Here is a 19,979-nt window from a genome sequence, read left to right as displayed (position 1 = left end):
GTGTTTCCCTTTTATTTACATGATTGTTATTTTATATTGTACTTAATACGTAGTCATATAGTTATAGTTACGCTGGTTATTTTTTATTTTTAATTTAGATAAAGAGTTTTTGTGGATTTTACTTACGATAGGTAAAACCGTTATTTCGTTCCATTTTGTAGCCATTGTTTTTGGATATAGTGGTAGGGAATTCAATTTTTTTAATTGAGGTAGCTAGGTAGCTCTAACGCATAATTATATAGTAATATGCTTCACTGTTTCTATTTAATAGTTTCTATTCAAATACTATTGATATTTAATTTATTGATTTTATTAATTTAAACTACCATGCCCCAGACTAGAGCAGCAAAGCAACGGGCACAAAGTGGCAGGAGTGCTGTGAATCGGGGGAGAACTGAGGGGGGGGGCAATTCTCCAACGCATCACAGCCTAAAAAAATGTGCAACTTGTGAAATGTTTGCCGAACTCTCTGGAACGGAACATGATATTGCCATGGGAGATGTCTTTGTGTGTGCGCGATGTAAGGAGTGTAAGGAAATCAGGCGACAACTCAGCGTTGTTATGGGCCTACATGAGAGTTTGAAGGACAGGGGTGGATGCCCTCGAAAGATCTAAATTGAGGGGCCCATCAGGCTCTCAGCTGCCCACATCAACGCCAGAGCTTGCACTTGGTCATCACGCAACACAGCGGCAACCCCTAAGGCAGAATGCGCTGGTCCCACAGGAACTAGTAGTTGTTGGTGACTATTGTCAGGGAAACAGGGAACATCCTTTGTAAAAAGGATAGGTGAAACAGGACCAGGGTATGTCTGCCAGGGGCAAAGGTTGATGACGTTGTAGAGCGGATATCATCTTTCAAGGGCACAAAAGGTGATATAGTTGTACACGTTGGCACTAATGATATTAAGAGTAGGAGACCGGCGGAATTACTCAACAAGTACAGGTCACTGTTGAAAAAAAGCCGTGAAATAGGGTTGAATTTGAAAGTGTCTGCAATTCTGCCCAGACACGATAGGAGGGAGTACATGAGAGCCTTGTCGATCAATTCGGCCCTGGAAAGATTGTGCAAGGCTCAAGGGGTAGAATTTTTTTCAGCCTGGACTGTACTTGTTAACAGGAGAGATTGCTTCTACAGGGATGGGATACACTTAAATAGAAAGGGTGCAAGAATATTTGCTAGTTTGGGGGGATACAAAACTGCTAGTTTGGGGGGATACAAAGACTAATAGTTTAACAGTAACCGCAGGCAGAGGTGAAGGTGATTCTTGCACAACTTCTATTAGAATAAGAAGCGACCTGGAGCGAGGGGTGTTGGGGGTTTCAGGGACAGATGGCAGTCATCATGGAATAGTTGGGTATATGGGATGTGTTAGGGTAACAAGGAATAGGCATAGGAGCATGTATGCTTGCATGTATACCAATGCTAGAAGTATAGTAAATAAATTTGATGAATTTGAAGTGTTGGTCAAGACATCAAAGGCGGATATTGTTGGGATAGCAGAGACGTGGTGTCACAAAGATATAAGGAATGCAGAACTGGAATTTGGGGAGTACAATGTGTACAGAAAGGATAGACAGGACAGAAAGGGAGGGGGTGTTATGCTGTTAATTAAGAAAAACATAAAATCAAAGGAAGTGCACCCAGTTAATATAGATGAACAGTGCTCTGTTGAGTCAGTTTGGTGTGAGATAAGCACTGCGAAAGGAAAAATAAGAGTAGGAGTGTGTTATAGGCCTAATGACTTGAATGAGTACAATGAACAATTGTACAGAGAAATAGAGTGGGCCAGTAAATCTGAATGTCTTATAATGGGGGATTTTAACTTCCCAGATATTGACTGGAACTTGTGGGTGGGTCACTCACACACTAGTCAGACTTTTGTGGATTTATTGGATGATTGTTTTCTGCAGCAGCATGTTAGAGAGGCAACCAGAGAAAGTAACACCCTTGATCTGGTTATCAGCAGTGATCATTCGTGCATTAAGAATTTGCAGATAAAGGAACCACTAGGTGGCAGTGATCACAGTGTGCTGAAGTGGGATTTACTCAAAGAGGTAACTACCGTCAGGGGTAAAGGGAAGGGTTTTTGCTTCCGTAAAGGGGAGTACAGTGGTCTCAGACAGTTTTTAAATTCTGTACAGTGGGATCAACTGACGATGTTACAAACAGTAAATTCTAAGTGGGAAGCATTCAAAGAATTAATCGTGGAAGCTACTAGACTTTATATACCGATTAAGAAATATCGTTCAAGGTTTAGGCCTAAATGGTTATCAAATGAACTAATGAGACTCGTGACAGAGAAGAAAAATACATGGGATGCATATAAATTATCAGGTGACGCAGAAGCCTGTGGCAGATATAAGCTAGTCTGTAATCAGGTCACAAAGGAGGTTCGGCAGGCGAAGGCGGATTACGAGAAATCTTTGGCAAAAGATGCTAAGAAAAACAGCAAGGATTTCTTTACTTATATAAACTCTAAAAGGAAGGGGTGAATATGATTGGTCCACTTGACATCGATGGTTCGACTGTTGATGATCCTGCTCAGATAGCAAACAAACTGAATGAGTATTTTGCATCTACATTCACACGTGAGGAATTATTAAGGTTTGAAAATGGAAGAAGGTTATCAAATTGTAGCAGTGTGCTTAATGATTTTGTAATAACTGAGAGCAAAGTGGAGGAGAAATTGTTGAAGTTAAACATAAGGAAGGCACCTGGGGTGGATGGGATCTATCCAGTTATTTTAAAGGAGGCGGCAAAGCAACTAAGCAAACCCTTAGCCATAATTATGAGAGCATCCTTGGACTCAGGGGAGGTTTCCACGGACTGGAGATGTACAAATGTGTCCCCAATTCACAAAGGTGGATCGAAGGGTGACACGAGTAATTACAGACCAGTTAGTTTAACTTCTGTTCCGGGTAAAATAATGGAGTCGCTGGTTAAAGATGCATTGCAGGATCATCTAGACAAGACTGCAGCAATAATTCAAACACAGCATGGGTTTGTTAAGGGAAAGTCTTGTCTGACAAATTTGATTGGTTATTATGATGTGGTCACAAAGGAACTGGATGCAAAAAATAATTTTGATATCATATACTTGGATTTCAGGAAAGCTTTTGACACTGTTGCGCATGGAAGACTACTGTACAAATTCGAGCAGAATGGTATTAAGGGTAAGTTGCTACAATGGATAAAAGGATGGTTAAGTGGGAGAAGACAGAGGGTGGTAATCAATGGGTGCTGCTCTTCGTGGACTAATGTTATTAGTGGAGTCCCACAGGGTTCGGTGTTGGGTCCACTGTTGTTTTGTGTATTTATCAATGATATTGATGAAGGTATATCAGGCTTAATGTCGAAGTTTGCAGATGACACAAAGGTTGGCAGGGTTGTTAATGACAGTAATGGCAGTGTGCTACTGCAACAGGATCTAGATAATTTGGGCAGATGGGCTAAGAAGTGGCAACTGAAGTTCAACCTTGACAAATGCAAAGTACTGCATATGGGTAGAAGTAACCCCAGAGAAACGTACCAACTGTGTGGTACTACACTTAAGGTGGTAGAAAATGAAAAAGACCTGGGAGTAATTGTGCAGTCAGATATGAAGTTTTCTGAACAGTGCAGACAGGCTGCTAGGGCGGGTCATGGGGTTTTGTCAATGATATATAGGAATTTTGCTAGCAGGGAAAAGGAGGTGATTGTCCCTCTGTATAAGGCAATGGTCAGGCCATGCCTTGAGTACTGCGTACAGGTCTGGAGGCCTCATTTTAGGAAGGATGTAGATTTGCTTGAGCGTTTACAGAGAAGAGCAACACGATTGGTGAGGGGAATGAAGGGATTCTCTTACCAAGAGAGGCTTAAGTTCTGCAAATTGCAGTGGCTGGAGACTAGGCACCTGCGCGGTGATCTGATTGAGGTCTATAAGGCCTTGAATGGGTTGAGCACGCTGAATTCTGATGGGATCCTTCCACTTGTTCAGATTACCAACCTACGGGGACATAAGTTCAAATTAAGAAAGGACAGATGTAGAACAGATGTAGAATAGATGTGCGGAAATTTGCCTTTAGCCAGCGGGTGGTTAATTGCTGGAACAAACTTCCATCTGTCGTTGTGGAAGTTGATAGGTTAAATAAATTTAAGGAGGAACTGGACAGGCATTTGGAGGGAATGGTGTGATTTTTTTTTTTTTTTGGCTGATGCTGCATAAGCTCCTACACTTGCTTTCTTGCATCATGTGCCACTACTACTACTACCTCAAACTGACTGGATGTCACATTTTTTTTATTTAAAAAAAAAAAAAAAAAAAAAAATTCTATAATAATTTTCCCCTAATAAATTCCAAATAATTTGAAATATTTATATACTTATTTAATTCTGGGCACACACACCTCATTACATTAAATATGCCGTATACTTCATTAATTACGGCAAAAACAAACAGTCTGATATAGCTGAGTGGTCAGGAGTGAAAGTGTAGTAGCACGTGCTCTGTGAGTTGATCAGGGTTCAAACCCGTGACTGCTAACCCTCATATAACACAGTAGTTTGGTTCCTACAAAATTTCGTGTAATACGAAACTGTGTTATATGGGACTAAGAACTAGTACAAAAGGGTGGGGGGTTACTTTCCAAAAGCTAACAAAAATATGCCATTTTTTTTATAACTACTGGAAACTTAATTCTTATAGTAGTAATAACTTAATATTTTAACTTTATTTTTATAATAGTATTAACTTAAATAGGAATAACTGAACAAACGTCTTACCTTAGAAACTGTGATACTTATATGTCAGATTATGTACGTTCATTTGATTTTCTTCCTCTTCATCGCTGTTAAGCACAATCTCTTCTGCAGCATCTATATTGTGTACCTTCGGCTCTCTTTAAAAGTCACAAACTGCACTCTTCTAAGTCACAATTATTTTTTATGTTCTCAAACAAGCACAAGTTCAATAACACAGAACCTAACCCAGGGATTTTCCAACAAAATAAAGTGGACCCCCATCTTTAAATGATACATGAAAATCTGATGAATATTTTCCCGTTAGCAAAATAAAAATAAATTTCCGCTTACATACATAGTTTAATTAATATGTACTGTAATATGTACATACTAATTGATATTTCTGTTCAATGACCTGTTTTTTTTTTTTTTTTTGTTGTAAAATTTAAAACATTAAAAATGATAAGCAATTAATAACAAACAATACGACGCGCACAAGTTGCAACAAACATGATACGGAGTAATGAGTTTCTGAAAATTTATTCATGTTTTTTATATGATTGAATTTCATCAAAGGGGAAACACATTTCACCATAATAACGTGAAAACCCACAGAATTCCAACTATCGGTACTATAGCAAATTCAAGAAGTGTACTACCCGTTTATAATTGATTACACTAAGAGAAACGACCAATAAACCGGAAACTGCAAATTGTTTTATGGTAGTAACCTCCAGAAATGTGTTTAGAAAAATATCACAAAAGCGATAACAAGTAGCGAGTCAACAGCAGGGATTCACAAAAAGGAATGGAAACGTTGAAAATTTCATCTAAAATAATAGCAGGGTTTTCCCAGCACAAAAGCTCAAAAATACCGTGTTATGCGAGATTTCCAGCAATTCTCAAACCATGTTAGAGCAAAATTTTGTTGTAGAAGAACCATGTTGTGCGAGAATTGCCACAATTTATCAATTGTGTTAGAGCAAAACCGTGTTGTAGAAGTACTGCGTTATACGGGGGTTGCTTGTAAGATTAATGTTTGTATTGATAATTTATTGCAAACTCCACTAACCTGGTGGTCATTCCGAAGTATAAACAAGAACATTTTTTAACCCCTGGCATTGCTGCTGTGAAGGATATACTGTTTATATCGCTTTTTTATACAATAAAAATATGTAATTTCTTAAATTTGGCCATACATTTCATACACCACATTCAATTTAACTACTTTCTTCCTACTTACATACCTGTGTATCAAAGCCTCCCACTGGAGGATGGACTTTACAAACCCAATTTCTTACAATCATTTAGCAGTGTACTGTTTTCTAGCGGTTATTTTTATCAATATTTCCTCCACTCTACTCTTCGCCTTCTTTACCATTAAATGGTTGTCGTTTTTTTTCCTTATCGCATTATACATATAAACTATTCCTACTGACTACTGTCATTTATCTGGATATATAATTTTTTTGTATATGCCTTTTTAATGAAATTTAATTTAATTAGCAATTTACTTTGCTACTTACATTTTAATACTCTATCTCTTAATATATCAACATGCCATCCATAGCATTAGAGCCACTGTTTTTACCTACGCAAATTCTAAAATCATAATACAGTAAACCCTCGCTATTTGCGGGGGTTATGTTCCTGAGAAATGCCGCGAATACTGAGTTATGGCTCCCATAGTAATAAAGGGGTTCCGTTCCAAAGTATGAAATATATAAGAAAAACTAGTCTAAAATTTTGTCTACGTATGTATTATATGTACCTTAATAATATTACTACATAGACAGTACACAGTGAAATGCAAGCATATGGCATCAAAATGAAAATAAGAAACAATTTAATATTAAATGTAATATTTATTAGAAATTTCAAACAAATCTTTCAAACCAGTGCCTTTGCTAGCTAAAAAACTTATCCCGCCAGTGCTATCACCAGTTTTGATAAAGGAGTTTTGCCTTTTCACAAATGATGAGTGAACTTAAGGGAATTTTATTTTGAGTTCGGTCTTCTATCCACAGATTTAAAGCTTTTTCCACTTTTTCTAATTTAACATCACGAGTTACAGAGCAAATTTTTTAAGCAATTAGCGTGTTTTCACGGACACCACGGCGGATTTTTTCTTCCGATTTTTTGATTGTTGTTGTTGTTGTTATTTGGTTTTTAGGAGCATTAGCAACTAAGACCATATTGCTCTGGGGATATGCAGTGGTCATTTCCTGACCTTTCCGCATCCTCCGTATTTGGTAGTCACGGGCTCGAACCCCAGTCTGATCAAGAAGCGTGTGCTACGCACTGCTGCTCCTGCCCACCTGGCTACGGAAGCACCTATTTTTTGATTGATAGCACCGTTGACTCATTGATTTTATAATATTTTGCCACTGAGAAGACACTTTCACCATTAGAAATTTTGTCTAATAACTCAATTTTATTCACCAATGTCATTACCTTCTTTGATATTTTCACATTTCACATTCACATTCCCTTGTTATTCGTAGCCATATTTTTGTACGGGTTAGAAAGATCTTGTCCAAATAAAGTCACTTTCTTCCGTTAACACACTCGAGAAAGTCTGTTTTACACTGCAAAACGGTACATTTATCACTTTTATAAGCATATCAATTTATAAATTGATAAATTTATAAGCATATAAATTAAAAACAAATGACGACACCTTATCATGGCAAGCGCATAACACATACTGAACAAGGATTAGCGAGAAACATCCACGCTCGCAACTTTGTCACCCCTCTCCCCCCACCCACTGAGCGCTGTTTTGACCGGGAAAGATAATATTAGCCATGTCCATGTTTTTTATGGCAGAAAATGTTCACGGCGCTTTAAAATTCACATTTTTTTAGGTTTCATTTTATATTAAATCAGCGACCGCGAATACAGATACCATGAATGGGGGGGTTTATTGTATTTCGTTTTTGTTTGGTTTTCTTAATTTTCTATTTTGATCTACTTGCACTGGCAGAAATGCACAAAACATTATGGCCCCAATGGATCAACATAGTTGTGATTCCATTTTATGCTGTTCCATTTTATTTTTCTTTGCTTTCTTCCCAGAATTAATATTCTACCCATTAACTATCATCCCAGGCCTTGAATAAGTATTGTTTATTATCAGCAGCATTCCATACACAATATAGCATAATTTGTACAATATTTACATTCCAACTATATGTATATCAATGTTGACATTCTGTATTATAAATCAGTATATAATCAGTATATAAAAAAATTAATCAAATTATTAGCATTTTTTTACATTCTTTCAACCTTTTATGTCTTCATTTCTTACAATTACACTTTCCCTTATTCTTTTAGGTCGGCTTCTTGCAGATTGAACATTTCAACTCATTAGGCTGACTAAATTTTTTTCTTTTATTTTACCAACACCTTTCTATAGCAGCTCAGTGCTTGAAGGTGTTGATACATATCCTACTTTAACTAATACATTTCCATTCACACAGTTACTATTATCATCAACTAATTCCAAAGATTATTGCTACTCATAAATGTACATAAATATATATTTCAAAGTACACAGCATAAGCTTTAAATTTCTGTAACTTACACCTATATCTGCTTGGTTATAAATGCATAGTTAAGAGAAAATGGTGAAAGGTTGATATTAAAAATGAAAATAAATACAAAACAAAAATTAAAATATAACTGCAGAAACACTACAGCTCAAGGAAACCATAAGTTTATTTAATTTTATTCAAGTTCCTAAGCAGAAACTATTGTTATAATTACCTTCATATATTTAACTTAATTGCCAAGTTTACTGTCCTAATATTCTCAATAAAACTTTAAGTGCATAAACATTAAGAAGTTGATAAAAAAAAAAAAAGCGCAATTTTACAAAATCGCTGACAAATCTAGTGAAGTTTGGATTTTACAGCCTGGAGTATATATTAGTAATTTCATTTTAGCTTCAAGAGTAGAAACAACTGTGTCTCCATAGACAACTTCATAGTCCAAAGTCTCAGTACTATATAACTCTGTGGAAAAAATAAAAAAAGTGAATTTCTTCTGCCTTCCTAGAACAAAGGGCAATAGATGGTATTTTTCATAAGAATGTATAGACATTAAGATGATCTTAATATATGTAATTATCATATCCACAAGGAGACTCAAAAAGTTGCACACTGCCTACTATTTCCTATTATGTTAAGTAGATGTAAATTTCAGATTGCTCTGAAATGACTGAGAAGGTGCCTTTTAGATGCCATTTGGGATATCTTAAAGGACACTGATTATTAAAGATCACAAATCCAGAAAGGGTTTTTAATGAAGAGTATGAATTAGTTTTTTGTGGCAGCATATGCATAGTAATGAGGACACGTTATCCCAAGACCACAGCCAACCTCTGCTAAGATTATTGACTATGGTCAAAAACTGTTTGTAAAAGAATAAGAGAAGTTTACCTCAATATGATACGTAGAACACTTCCGTACAATACTCTGCAGAAATTAAAATGAATAAAACGTTAACACAAAATGATTACAGTAAAACACAAATTTAAAACAAAAATTAATTTTAAAAAGTTTAACGTAAATTAAAAAAAAAAACGATTTTCCTTCCTGAAGCCTACAATTGCTTTTTGACCATATGTCGTGATCACAGGATAGAAAATTACCAAGTATGTGTGAGCATGAATCTTAAATAGAGATTATTAGTCTTCGCGCATGCACATAAAAGACCACGAATCGGAGATTAGATATGGCTGGCGAACATTAATAGAATTCTCATGTAATTTAATCTCATCAGTTTCTGCAATTAATAATCTTATACAGTATAATTACATTGGACACTAAGAATTTTGGCTTGTTGAATAAAAATGTATGTTTTTTTTATTAATGGCATGAAAGGCTAATTCTGACGGTGCTGAACAAGAAGTGCGAACTAAGGATACATGCTGTTTAACCCGATCAGAGGAAATTGCGTAGATCCTTGGTAAGACGAGTCACAATCACCACAAGTAATGTTGCATACCAGGTCATTTCTTTGTGTTGCAAAAGAGGAAAGAACTGAGCGATTATTCAGTATAGTGTGTAATTTCCTAAGTTGACTAGACAAAGTTCAGCTTTACGTGAACTTCGGGAAAATAAAGACAATTATTATTCATAGAACAGATAAAGGAGATAGAGCTGTAATACTCGATAAAACTGATTATGTAAATAAGTTAGATTCAATTAAATCAGATACTTCCACTTACCTTGAAGTAGACCCAGCACTTTTTTTTTACCAATTTGGTCCATCAGTACAATAAAACGTTATTATACTGATGATATATTAAGGAAACGTTATTATACTGATTGACCAAATCAGTACAATAAAGTTAAAGACATTACTATGTCTCACTTAAAGGAATTGAAGGCCAGAACATACAATATTCCTGCATTTTTTGGTCAGATAAAATTGCACAAGACAGTTTTCCTATTTGGCCCATTGTTTCTTACAGAAACTCGGCATTTCCTCCTTAGTCACATATGTATATAGCATTATAAAACCCTTTAGACAGGTGACACAATTTGCGATAAAAAAACTACGACACATTATTTAATAATCTTAAGGATAATTTAATAATGATAATTTATTCTCACTGGATGTTACTTCGTTATATATGGATGTAAATGTGGAATACACATTAGATTTTTTTTTTTTTTTTTTATGTAAACCCAAACATGAGAGGTATTAGAACCTATAATACCTAGTACCGTGCTTGGGTTGGAGATTGAGAAGATGAAAGCAGATATTTGTTGACATTCGAATTGAACTTCTGTAGATTGTAATTTTCAGGAAATACATATGAAGGAAGGTTGTAGAAAACGGCAGTTGAATGAATAAACGAGAAAGATGAAAAGTTGGTTCTGTGAGTTTGAAGTTGGACAGTAAATGGATGTTGGCTGGCGGCACATGTTCGGACTGTTTTGAAAGAGAGAGCAGGAATTATAGAAGCCAATTCAGAAGAACAGTGCCCATGGAAGTATCTGTAGAAGAGGCATGCAGCAGAAACAGTATGTCTATGAGACAGTGAGTGGAGAGACTCTGTTAGAGCTGAATCATTAATTAACCTAACTGCCCTCTTCTGAATGGAATCAAGAAGCCCGAGAGAGGTTTTGGCGGCACCACCCCAGATGTGGGAACAATATTCCATGGTTGGGTGGATTTGCGATTTATACAGAGTGAGCAGCTGTTTGGAAGAAAAGTAACGCTGAGAGCAAAAGAGAAAACCAAGTTTTTTAGATGCAGAGGAAGCAATATTTGTAATGTGCTTGTGCCAAGAGAGATTAGAAGTCAGGGTAATCCCCAAAAGAGATATCATTTTGCCTAGAAATCGGAGTGTCACTAAAGATAAGCATAGGAGCAGAAGAATCCTTTTTGCGAGATATAAGACAAGACTGAGTTTTAGAAGGGTTGAAATCAACTAAGTTGTCTTTGCCCCAATGGAGAATTACCCGAAGATCGGCATTTAAGGAATTGGTAGCAGATTTTCGAGAAGTTAAAGCTGATTGAGCAGGACAAGGTTTCTCAAAATGGAAAGTAGAAAGCAATGTGCTATCATCGGCAAAACTATGGATAGGATTTCCAGTCAGTGGAAGAAGGTCATTAATATACAAGAGGAAAAGAGTGGGAGAAAGAACTGAACCTTGGGGGACACCGGCATTAGTGGAGAAGTTAGAAGACAGAGAACCATCTACCATCACCCTCAGTGAGCGATCAGAGAGAAAACTGGATAACCAATTACTAAAAACAGTTGGCAAACCATAAGATGGAAGTTTGTTTAGAAGACCTTTATGCCAAACATGATCGAAAGCTTTTGAGATATCAAGAGCAACTACTTCTGTTTCACCGAACCTTTCCATTGAATTAGTCCATAAATGGGTAACAAAAGCCAGAATATCACCAGTGGATTGACACTGATGGAATCCATACTAGCGATCGTTGATCAGACGGAAGGTTTCTAGGTAGTTTAAGAGTTGGCGGTTAATTAATTTGTCCATTATTTTAGAAAGAGTAGAAGTAATTGCAATGGGACGATAATTGGATGGGAGGGATTTGTCACCCTTTTTAGGAACTGACTGGATATGAGCAAATTTCCAAGCAGAAGGAAAAACACCTTTGGAATAAGAAAGTGAAAAAAGGCGGGCAAAGAATAGGAGTAAGTTCAGGAGCACACGTTTTGAGAACAAGTGGAGAAATACCATCGGGACCTGGGATCTGACATCCTTTTGACGGAAGACGACAGGGGGGGCATTGAATGGGGTGTGTTGGGAATGGTGGGAGGTGTTTTACCAAGATCATTAATACATGAGTTTGAAGAAAAATGGGATGCTAGCAGGTCAGCTTTATCCTTGGCTGAAGTGACAACAGAACCATCTGGTTTGGACAGAGGTGGGAGCAGAGATGGGCAAAAGTTGCGGCCAATAGCTTTGGCAAGAGACCAGAATGCTTGGCTACCATTAGGGCAAGAAGCAAGTTTTCTACTCTTAGCTGTTCAAACTCTAGTTTGGACTGATTAATAACTGCTTTACAATTGTTGCGAGCTTTGGTGTAGGCAGAAAATGAAACTGGAGAATTAGAAACAAGCCAATTAAGATATGCAACGTTCTTCTCCTGGGCAGCCTTAGCACATTTATTGGAAAACCAAGGTTTAGATAAAGGACGAGATTTTAAAGTGGAGTGTGGGATAAAGGATTCCATTCCTGCAAGAATAATTTCACTGACACAATCTGAGCAAACGTTGACATCAGAAGTTTTGAAACAGTAATCCGACCAAGGAAAAGAAGAAAAGAAGTCTCGCAGGTCATCCCATTTTGCATTCTTGTAATGCCAAACAACACAAGGTTGGGAATAGCCAGGAGATAAAGGTTCCATTGGAGAAGAGACAATCACCAAGTTGTGATCTGAAGTGCCTAAAGGACCTGTCACATCGACCGTGTACTTAGAAGGGTTGTTTGTGAGAAAAAGATCAAGCGTATCGGCTGTATGATTAGGATTGTCCGGTATTCTTGTAGGTAAATGAAGAATCTGTGCAAGGTCATTAGTAATTGCAAAAGCCTCAGCATCTCGACCAGCTGAGTCGGTGTGACTAGAAAACGTAAGCCAGCTATAGTTGTGAACATTAAAATCACCAAGGAAAATTACCTCACTGTTAGGAAAGTTGGACTGGAGAAAGTCAAGTTGCAAAGAGAGGAAGTCAAAGAGCTCCAAGTGATTAGTGGAGTTGGGAGAACGGTAGAGACAACAGATGAATTTGATACAATGAGGTAGAGAGATTTTAAGCAAGAGAAGATCAAAGAGAGGAGATTCCAAATTGTCAAGTCTCTGACAGGGGACATCAGAACGGACATATGCGCAAGTACCACCTTTGAGGCGAAAGGAATCATACAGCGAATAATTTGGGCATCTGAGATGAGCAGTAGTTGAATCAACCGATAACTGAGATTCTGTCAGAAAAAGTACATTGGATTTGGCAGACTGCAAGTGGAAATGGACATCGTTGAGATTAGAATTGAGACCACGTATATTTGTGAAATGAATTAGGAAATGCTTGGGAGGTTTAGATCTTTTCGCAGATAAGCTTGTTCTATTAGTTTGACAATTCAAGGTGGAATTAATAGCAAGAAAAAGTGGGTGGGACATGCTGTATGAATTAATGAAATTTCTGGATATGGCGTACACACGGTAAGAATACACCCAGATCCTTGACATAATGTGGCCTCGACAATGCTCCCCGCATACACACTACTCTGATTCCCTCCAGTCACCATCTGGCAGAGTAGAGGTGACAAGATTATACACTAGATGATCCGGAAGCCTTCTAGAGAGTTACCAATAGGTTCGGTCCGGTGTACTAACTAGCGGCCGACCTGCGAACACCGTTTTAGAGCTGTACCCTCGAAATGTAAGGAATATTGGATCTCCCCACAATGTTCATCATAACCTCAAAAGTCATCAATCATACTGCATGATGGAAGAGATAGGGAAGGATTGACAGGAACTTAGCTCTAGAGACTAAACATGGGTTCCACCACTTCAAGCCTCCAACAAGCAAAGTGGTGGTATTGCATCGGTTGATGAGAGTCACCTACCACCTAGTACTGCCTGGTAATATAGAGGGGCGGATTCCTCCATGTGGTGTGGGCACCAGACCTCGACCCCTGCTTACGTTGGTTCACACCTGGATGGTCACCCACCATGTGCTTGTGCATGGAGGTTATACCCAGGATTACTAACAGTCCCACCATCGTGAAGGTGCAAGCAAAGGATTTGGCTGTCACAGACCGTCTGGACTTCGCCGAAATTGGGTCCACTTGACTTGAGTGTCACCCGAATATCAGTTCCATCAGCGTTTTAGACTCCCAGGTAGTAAGTACAGCTTGTCTGGCATATTTGAGAGAATGTCTGTGACAACCTCAAGGACCAAGATATTCTTTGGGATATGTTAAATAATAACTCTATACCGATTAATTATACGAAGCTTTCTATTAAAGAAATTTTTCACTTAATTAACCTTTTGTATATCACCTTTTGAGACAAAGTATACAGCAAAATTTTTGGTTTGTCAGTAGGATTAAGTCTAAGCGGCTTAATATCGGAGGTCTATCTCTCAACGATTGAGCGTATACATTTGATGCCTTTTATACCCAGTATCACATCTATGGGAGATATTTACACAATGTTCCTGTTATTACTGATAGCAGCACTATCCAAGACATTTTACACTGGAAAGCGAAAATACGGATATTAAGTCATTAAAATTTCTAAATTTCAGACTTGAATAAAACCAAATCTGACATCTATCGTAAACCAACAAACACGGTATGCTTCTGCATTATAACAGCTATCATCTGTTCAACTACAAAAGATCTATTATCTTTAATCAATTTCTCAATGCCTATAAATATTCAATGACAAAATCTGCTTTAGACTCAAAAATACGGATATTACCCAGCAGTCTAATTTGATTTATAATAACAAGGGGTTATCCCTTGCGATTATAAATCGAATTAGGGTACAAGCTAAGGATAGGATACTAAAAACTACACGAACCAACAATAGTAGCATCAAAAAATACTTTATTTCTGCTCCATATGTTGAACAGGGCACAAACAGCTTAACACATTCTTTAAGGCACCTCTGTAGCCAGGCGGGCAGGAGCAGCAGTGTGTAGCACATGCTTCTTGATTAGACAGGGGTTCGAGTCCATGACTACCAAATACAGAGGATGCGGAAAGGTCAGGGAATGACCACCGCATATCCCCGGAGCAATATAGCCTTAGTTGCTAATGCTTCTAAAAACCAAATAACAAACATAACAACAACATTCTTTAAAAATACCAAATTTAAGATTGTGGCCAGTACAATACGGAAATTACATGCTATACTGAACAATCACTCAGTTGTGTCCCCTTTTGCACACAAATAAATGACCTGGAATACAATATTTCTTGCAGTGATTGTGACTTGTCTTACCAAGGATCTACGTGGTTTCCTCTGAATTTTCGGGTTAAACAGTACAGTTCCTCAGTCTGTGCTTCACGTTCAGCAGTGTCAGAATTAGCCTTTCACACCATTAATGAAAAATATACATTTTTATTCAGTATATAAATACTGTTTACAGTATTTATATATAAAGTAGCTTTTCATTTATTATTCACCACAATGTTACTGCCATGTGCTATATAAGATGATACAATTTCTATATTGAATCACATACAGATATTCTGCACAGTCATTTCATATATGGAGGTCATACCCAGGGTTACTAACAGTCCCACCAGTATGAAGGTGCAAGAAGAGGATTTAGATGTTACAAAATGACTGGACTTTGCTGAAATTTGACATACTTGATTAACAAAATTCTGATAGACCTGAATATCAGCTCTCAGCATTTTAGATTCCCAAGGCAGCATTGGAAGAATGCCCACAAGAAATCTCAGGTATATAATAATGGGGTGGAAGGGTTCAAAAATTCAAAAAATTGCATTATTTAATGTGCAAATGCCCCCAATTTCAATAAAGATTAATTTAAATAAGAATACAATATACAGTATAAATAAAAATTCATCAGGAAATAAAAATAATCAGGAATACACCATCAAAATTCTAAAAATAAATAAATATAAACACTGATATGATATCATATATAATTAAATAGGAAACTTTGCATGACACAATTACAGTTTAGTAGAAAAAAAAAGTAAAATTTAGAAAAATTTTTGACAAATTTCCTAACCGTGTCTTTTTCTTCTTCAGTGTGCTGTCTCTTTGCAGAGGTTGGCTGTCATCTTTGCAATGGATGAACAAAACAGAACCCCAATAAACTATTTCGTTTATTTGAATACTGTTTATAGGAAATCTGTAAAAAGTTTTTTCTCACTTTACAGTTCCAATAAATTGCAATTTTGTCATGTGGAAAAGAATCATATTTAATTAAATTATATTTATAGTTAACATTTAAATTAAAATATTCATTTCATATCAATTTCTGAATGTCAACATTAATTTTGTACCCAAAATATCTATCAATAATGTCAACATAGTAATATTCACCAGCAGAAAACAACAAATACTTATCTGTAATTCTGCAAAGGAATTAAATATGGCAGAAAAGGTTTCAAATTTAACTTTATTTTTTCTTCTGTGATCTTTAAAAAAAATTAACTACTGTAGCCAATGTCAAGAAAAAACAGCCCTTCACTGGGCAGCTCGCATCTATATCAGCTAGCAGCCCGATGATGGACTATCCTTCCAAGACAACCTTGTATTCCTGAAAGTCGAAATAACAGTAAACCAGAGAGACAAAAAAAATACTGCCAATAATAATAATAATAACAAAAATATGAGCTTACCTTTAATTTCTTGTAGGGGTTTAAAATGTGGATAGAGGTGTAAGGTTGCATTACCCTGAAAGGAATGTTCCTTATAAATTAAAATATATTACCTTTTAAGAAAACAAGGTGAATTCACAATTAAATCATTTCAGCTTAGACAGAAATTTTATTATAATTCATTAATGACTTCTGCATCTAAAGATGCAGAAATCATTAATGAATCATACTGTAAAATTACTAACAATGTTTTATTAAAATCTTTGTAATATTCACTGTAATAATACACAAAGAGAGCATGAAGAAATTAAAACTAATATCATGCAACAAATAAGGAATTAACATTTTGGGCACAAAACCACTGTATAAACAATTACTCAGACTTGAAGGAATTGTGAAACTAAAGGAACACCTATTTTTCATATACAGTAGACTCTCGATTTCCCGATTAATCCAAAAATACAGCAAGTCCCCGACATAAGTAAGAGATACGTTCCAGGATTTCTTACATAAGTCGAGTTTTACATAACTAACTCGGAAATGACTAATAAAATATTGCTATTATATCCCTGATATGCCAAAATACTTATATATTTTTAATTAGTTCAATTAAAAACTTTATCTGGGGGCAGCGGCGAAGTAGCCGGAGTGGCACATAAGAAAAGAAAACATAAAAGGAAGAAAAAAAAAAAAAACGCATGTTAATGTACTGTAAAAACTGATTTGTATTTCGTAGCCTTGGTTATAATGTTTCTCCATTTTCATACATCCTTATTATTTTAATTTTCTGATCAATTCAATCGCTTTCCTTTTCTTGGTAGATTTACTAGTACCACTGTCACTTATTCTATTAGTCGGCACCGTGATAACAGTCAAAATTAAATTTTCTGAAAAGAACTTCACAGGATTAAGGCGAAAACTCACTATTAGACCCTATGTGAGCTCACATTTTACTAAAGCACATTTCTGGAAGTCACTGCCATAAAATAAAAATAATTTGCACTTTCCAGGTTACTGGGCTTTTCTGTTAGTGAAATTCATTATAAATGGGTAGTAAACTTGATCTTATTGCATTTACGATAATAATGTGGGTTTTTACATTTTATGGTGAAATGTGTGCTCCCTTCATTGAAATCTTCAGTCATATAAAAAGATATATATAAATAATGTGACATAAGTCCGAAGCTACGTAAGTCGGGAACTTACTGTATCGAAAAATGTTCAGCAACCTACGTAAAAAAAAAAACTTACCACGCACAACTCGCGTGTCCAATATGTGAGTAGTGCGAATTGGACATTTTTTTCATTTATTTTTTAAGATGTTGATTTTAAATCTAATAGCTTCCTTTATTTCTTACAAGGTTGTGTATGGTTTGGACACCAACATTATTATGGTTCTTTTGAGATTTAACAGATGCACCATTTTCAAACTTTTGAATAATTTCAAGTTTTTGTTTAATTGAAAGCATGACTCTTGTGTTTGCCCATCATTTTTGCGATTTCTAAACACAAAAAAAAACAAAACAAAAAAAACAATAGTTACTATATAAAAAAAAAAAAAAAATTCCGACACCCCCCTGACATAAATAACGAAACAAAATTTGTCCTTTTGCGGTGCGACGGAACACAACAATCGATGTGGCGCACTAAACAAACTAAACATTTGGTCTCTCTCTCTCTCTCTCTCTATATTTTTTTTTTTTTTTTGTTGAGCTGTAGGTGGGAATATAGCAGGGGTTGCAATATAATAATCTCCCAATGATGACTTATAATGCCACTTCTTGTTGCTTATTTACGACTTGCAAAACATCTGTTTATACCCCTATTCTAGTTATTACTTAAATTTTATGATTTCTGGTTGATTTTTTTTTTTTTTTTTTATTATTTGGAGTCAAAGTGTCCCGGTTGATGTGATCCCGGTAAATCGAGAGTCTGCTGTACTTTACTTGAGCAAAAAAGTATGTAAAAAAATTGCTTAGCTAAGTATAATGAGCCTGTGCATCATATGTACTCTACGCTAGTTTATATATACACGTTTTTCTTTCTGTTTTTTTTTTTTTTTTTTTTGTGGGGCTTCTAATCATTGCGCTTCTAATATAGAACAATTTTTAGATGTAACATTTGCGTACGTGTGAAAAAGAAACAGTGAATGACATTACGTACAGGATTCATAAGCTAAATGTTCTGTTTTGCAAGCCACATTGTCAGCAGTGATCATATATATTCCTTGATGAGTTTGTGGATACGCAACTTAAATATCTTGAGAGAGAATCTTCACTGCAACTTTTCCATCATGGTCAGAAGCTCATTAGAATTAAATTACTTATGTACACAAGTTATATATCTTATAATTAATTTATGGCTTACTTTAATTACATATTTCAATTATTTTATTACGTACACAAGTAGAAAAATAGTCCTCACAGAATGAAAGTATTTACTATATTTGCAACATTACATCACAAAAAATTGTTTACAATATATATGTGAATGGTATTCATACTGGTGCACTCTGATTTATAGAAGCACAAGTATTGCTAAACTTCACTCATGCACAAACGAATTCTGTCACCAGGCAGAATACTGACAAAATGTCATTTAGCACGTCATGGTGACAATCACCAGGTGTAGGGGAAGTGCTATCCAGTACTAATATCTAATGCACTACAGTGTGGCACACTGATTACAAAGCAGAGCATTCTTATCCATATATGAGTTTTGTTTTTGGCATATTAAAAGGGCATGCACAGGAGAGCTTTCAGGTGGTACACAGAGAGAGAGAAAATCTTTATTGCAACCTGATGGCAACAGAGAACCGAATGTTGCAACCTACCCATCATGGCATGCAGGCCAGGGGTTAACAATGACAAGACACCAAAAAGTGAGGGGGGGGGGAAAGCCAGTCCAACTGAAAGTACTTGCTTTCTATATCTTTTATCACATACAAATTTGTGAAGATCAGCATCAAGTTTGTAGACCTGGGAGAGCATCTGAAAAGGGAGGAAACAATCTATCAGGATAAGCCCTGGGCAGCCAGTCTAGGAGTAGACTGCAAAGCAGAGATAGCAATTCTCCAGCAGCACAAGTATACCATATGCAATGCTGGACCAAGGTATTTCCATGCCCCAGGCAGAATGATTTTTTGGCACCCTTTATTAAGGATATAGATATTTTTGACTCGTTCTTCTGCTTTTGGTACCCATTAAAGAATGGCGCACCGGGCAAGGGCCCTGCTAGCCCATACCTTAATCTGGCACTGCCCATATGGATGGTTTGGAGATAAGTCCTGCAACCATTTTCACCGTGATGACCAGCCTCCGGGAATCAATAAGCTTGGAGAGATGGGGAACCCCCATTGCATTTGCTAATGCTGTTGTTCTAGCTTGTCTTAGTAACCTTGT

At 36.4% G+C, this 19,979-nt stretch overlaps 1 protein-coding gene across 2 annotated transcripts in view; it reads right to left on the bottom strand.

Annotated features, from left to right (window-relative positions):
* LOC150085147 (uncharacterized) overlaps positions 1-19,979 on the bottom strand; it is a 307,492-nt gene that overhangs the window by 61,663 nt on the left and 225,850 nt on the right. For both annotated transcript variants that reach the window (XM_090373892.1, XM_090373893.1), the window contains one exon: positions 16,600-16,654. In XM_090373892.1, the coding sequence (XP_090230018.1) occupies positions 16,600-16,654 (55 nt within the window). The remainder of the gene's footprint in view (positions 1-16,599; positions 16,655-19,979) is intronic.

The sequence above is a fragment of the Mastigoproctus giganteus genome, chromosome 5, assembly GCF_048544385.1.
Source record: "Mastigoproctus giganteus isolate SK-2022 chromosome 5, ASM4854438v1, whole genome shotgun sequence".
Classification (NCBI taxonomy): domain Eukaryota; kingdom Metazoa; phylum Arthropoda; class Arachnida; order Uropygi; family Thelyphonidae; genus Mastigoproctus; species Mastigoproctus giganteus.
This window is presented reverse-complemented; position numbering and strand designations above follow the sequence as displayed.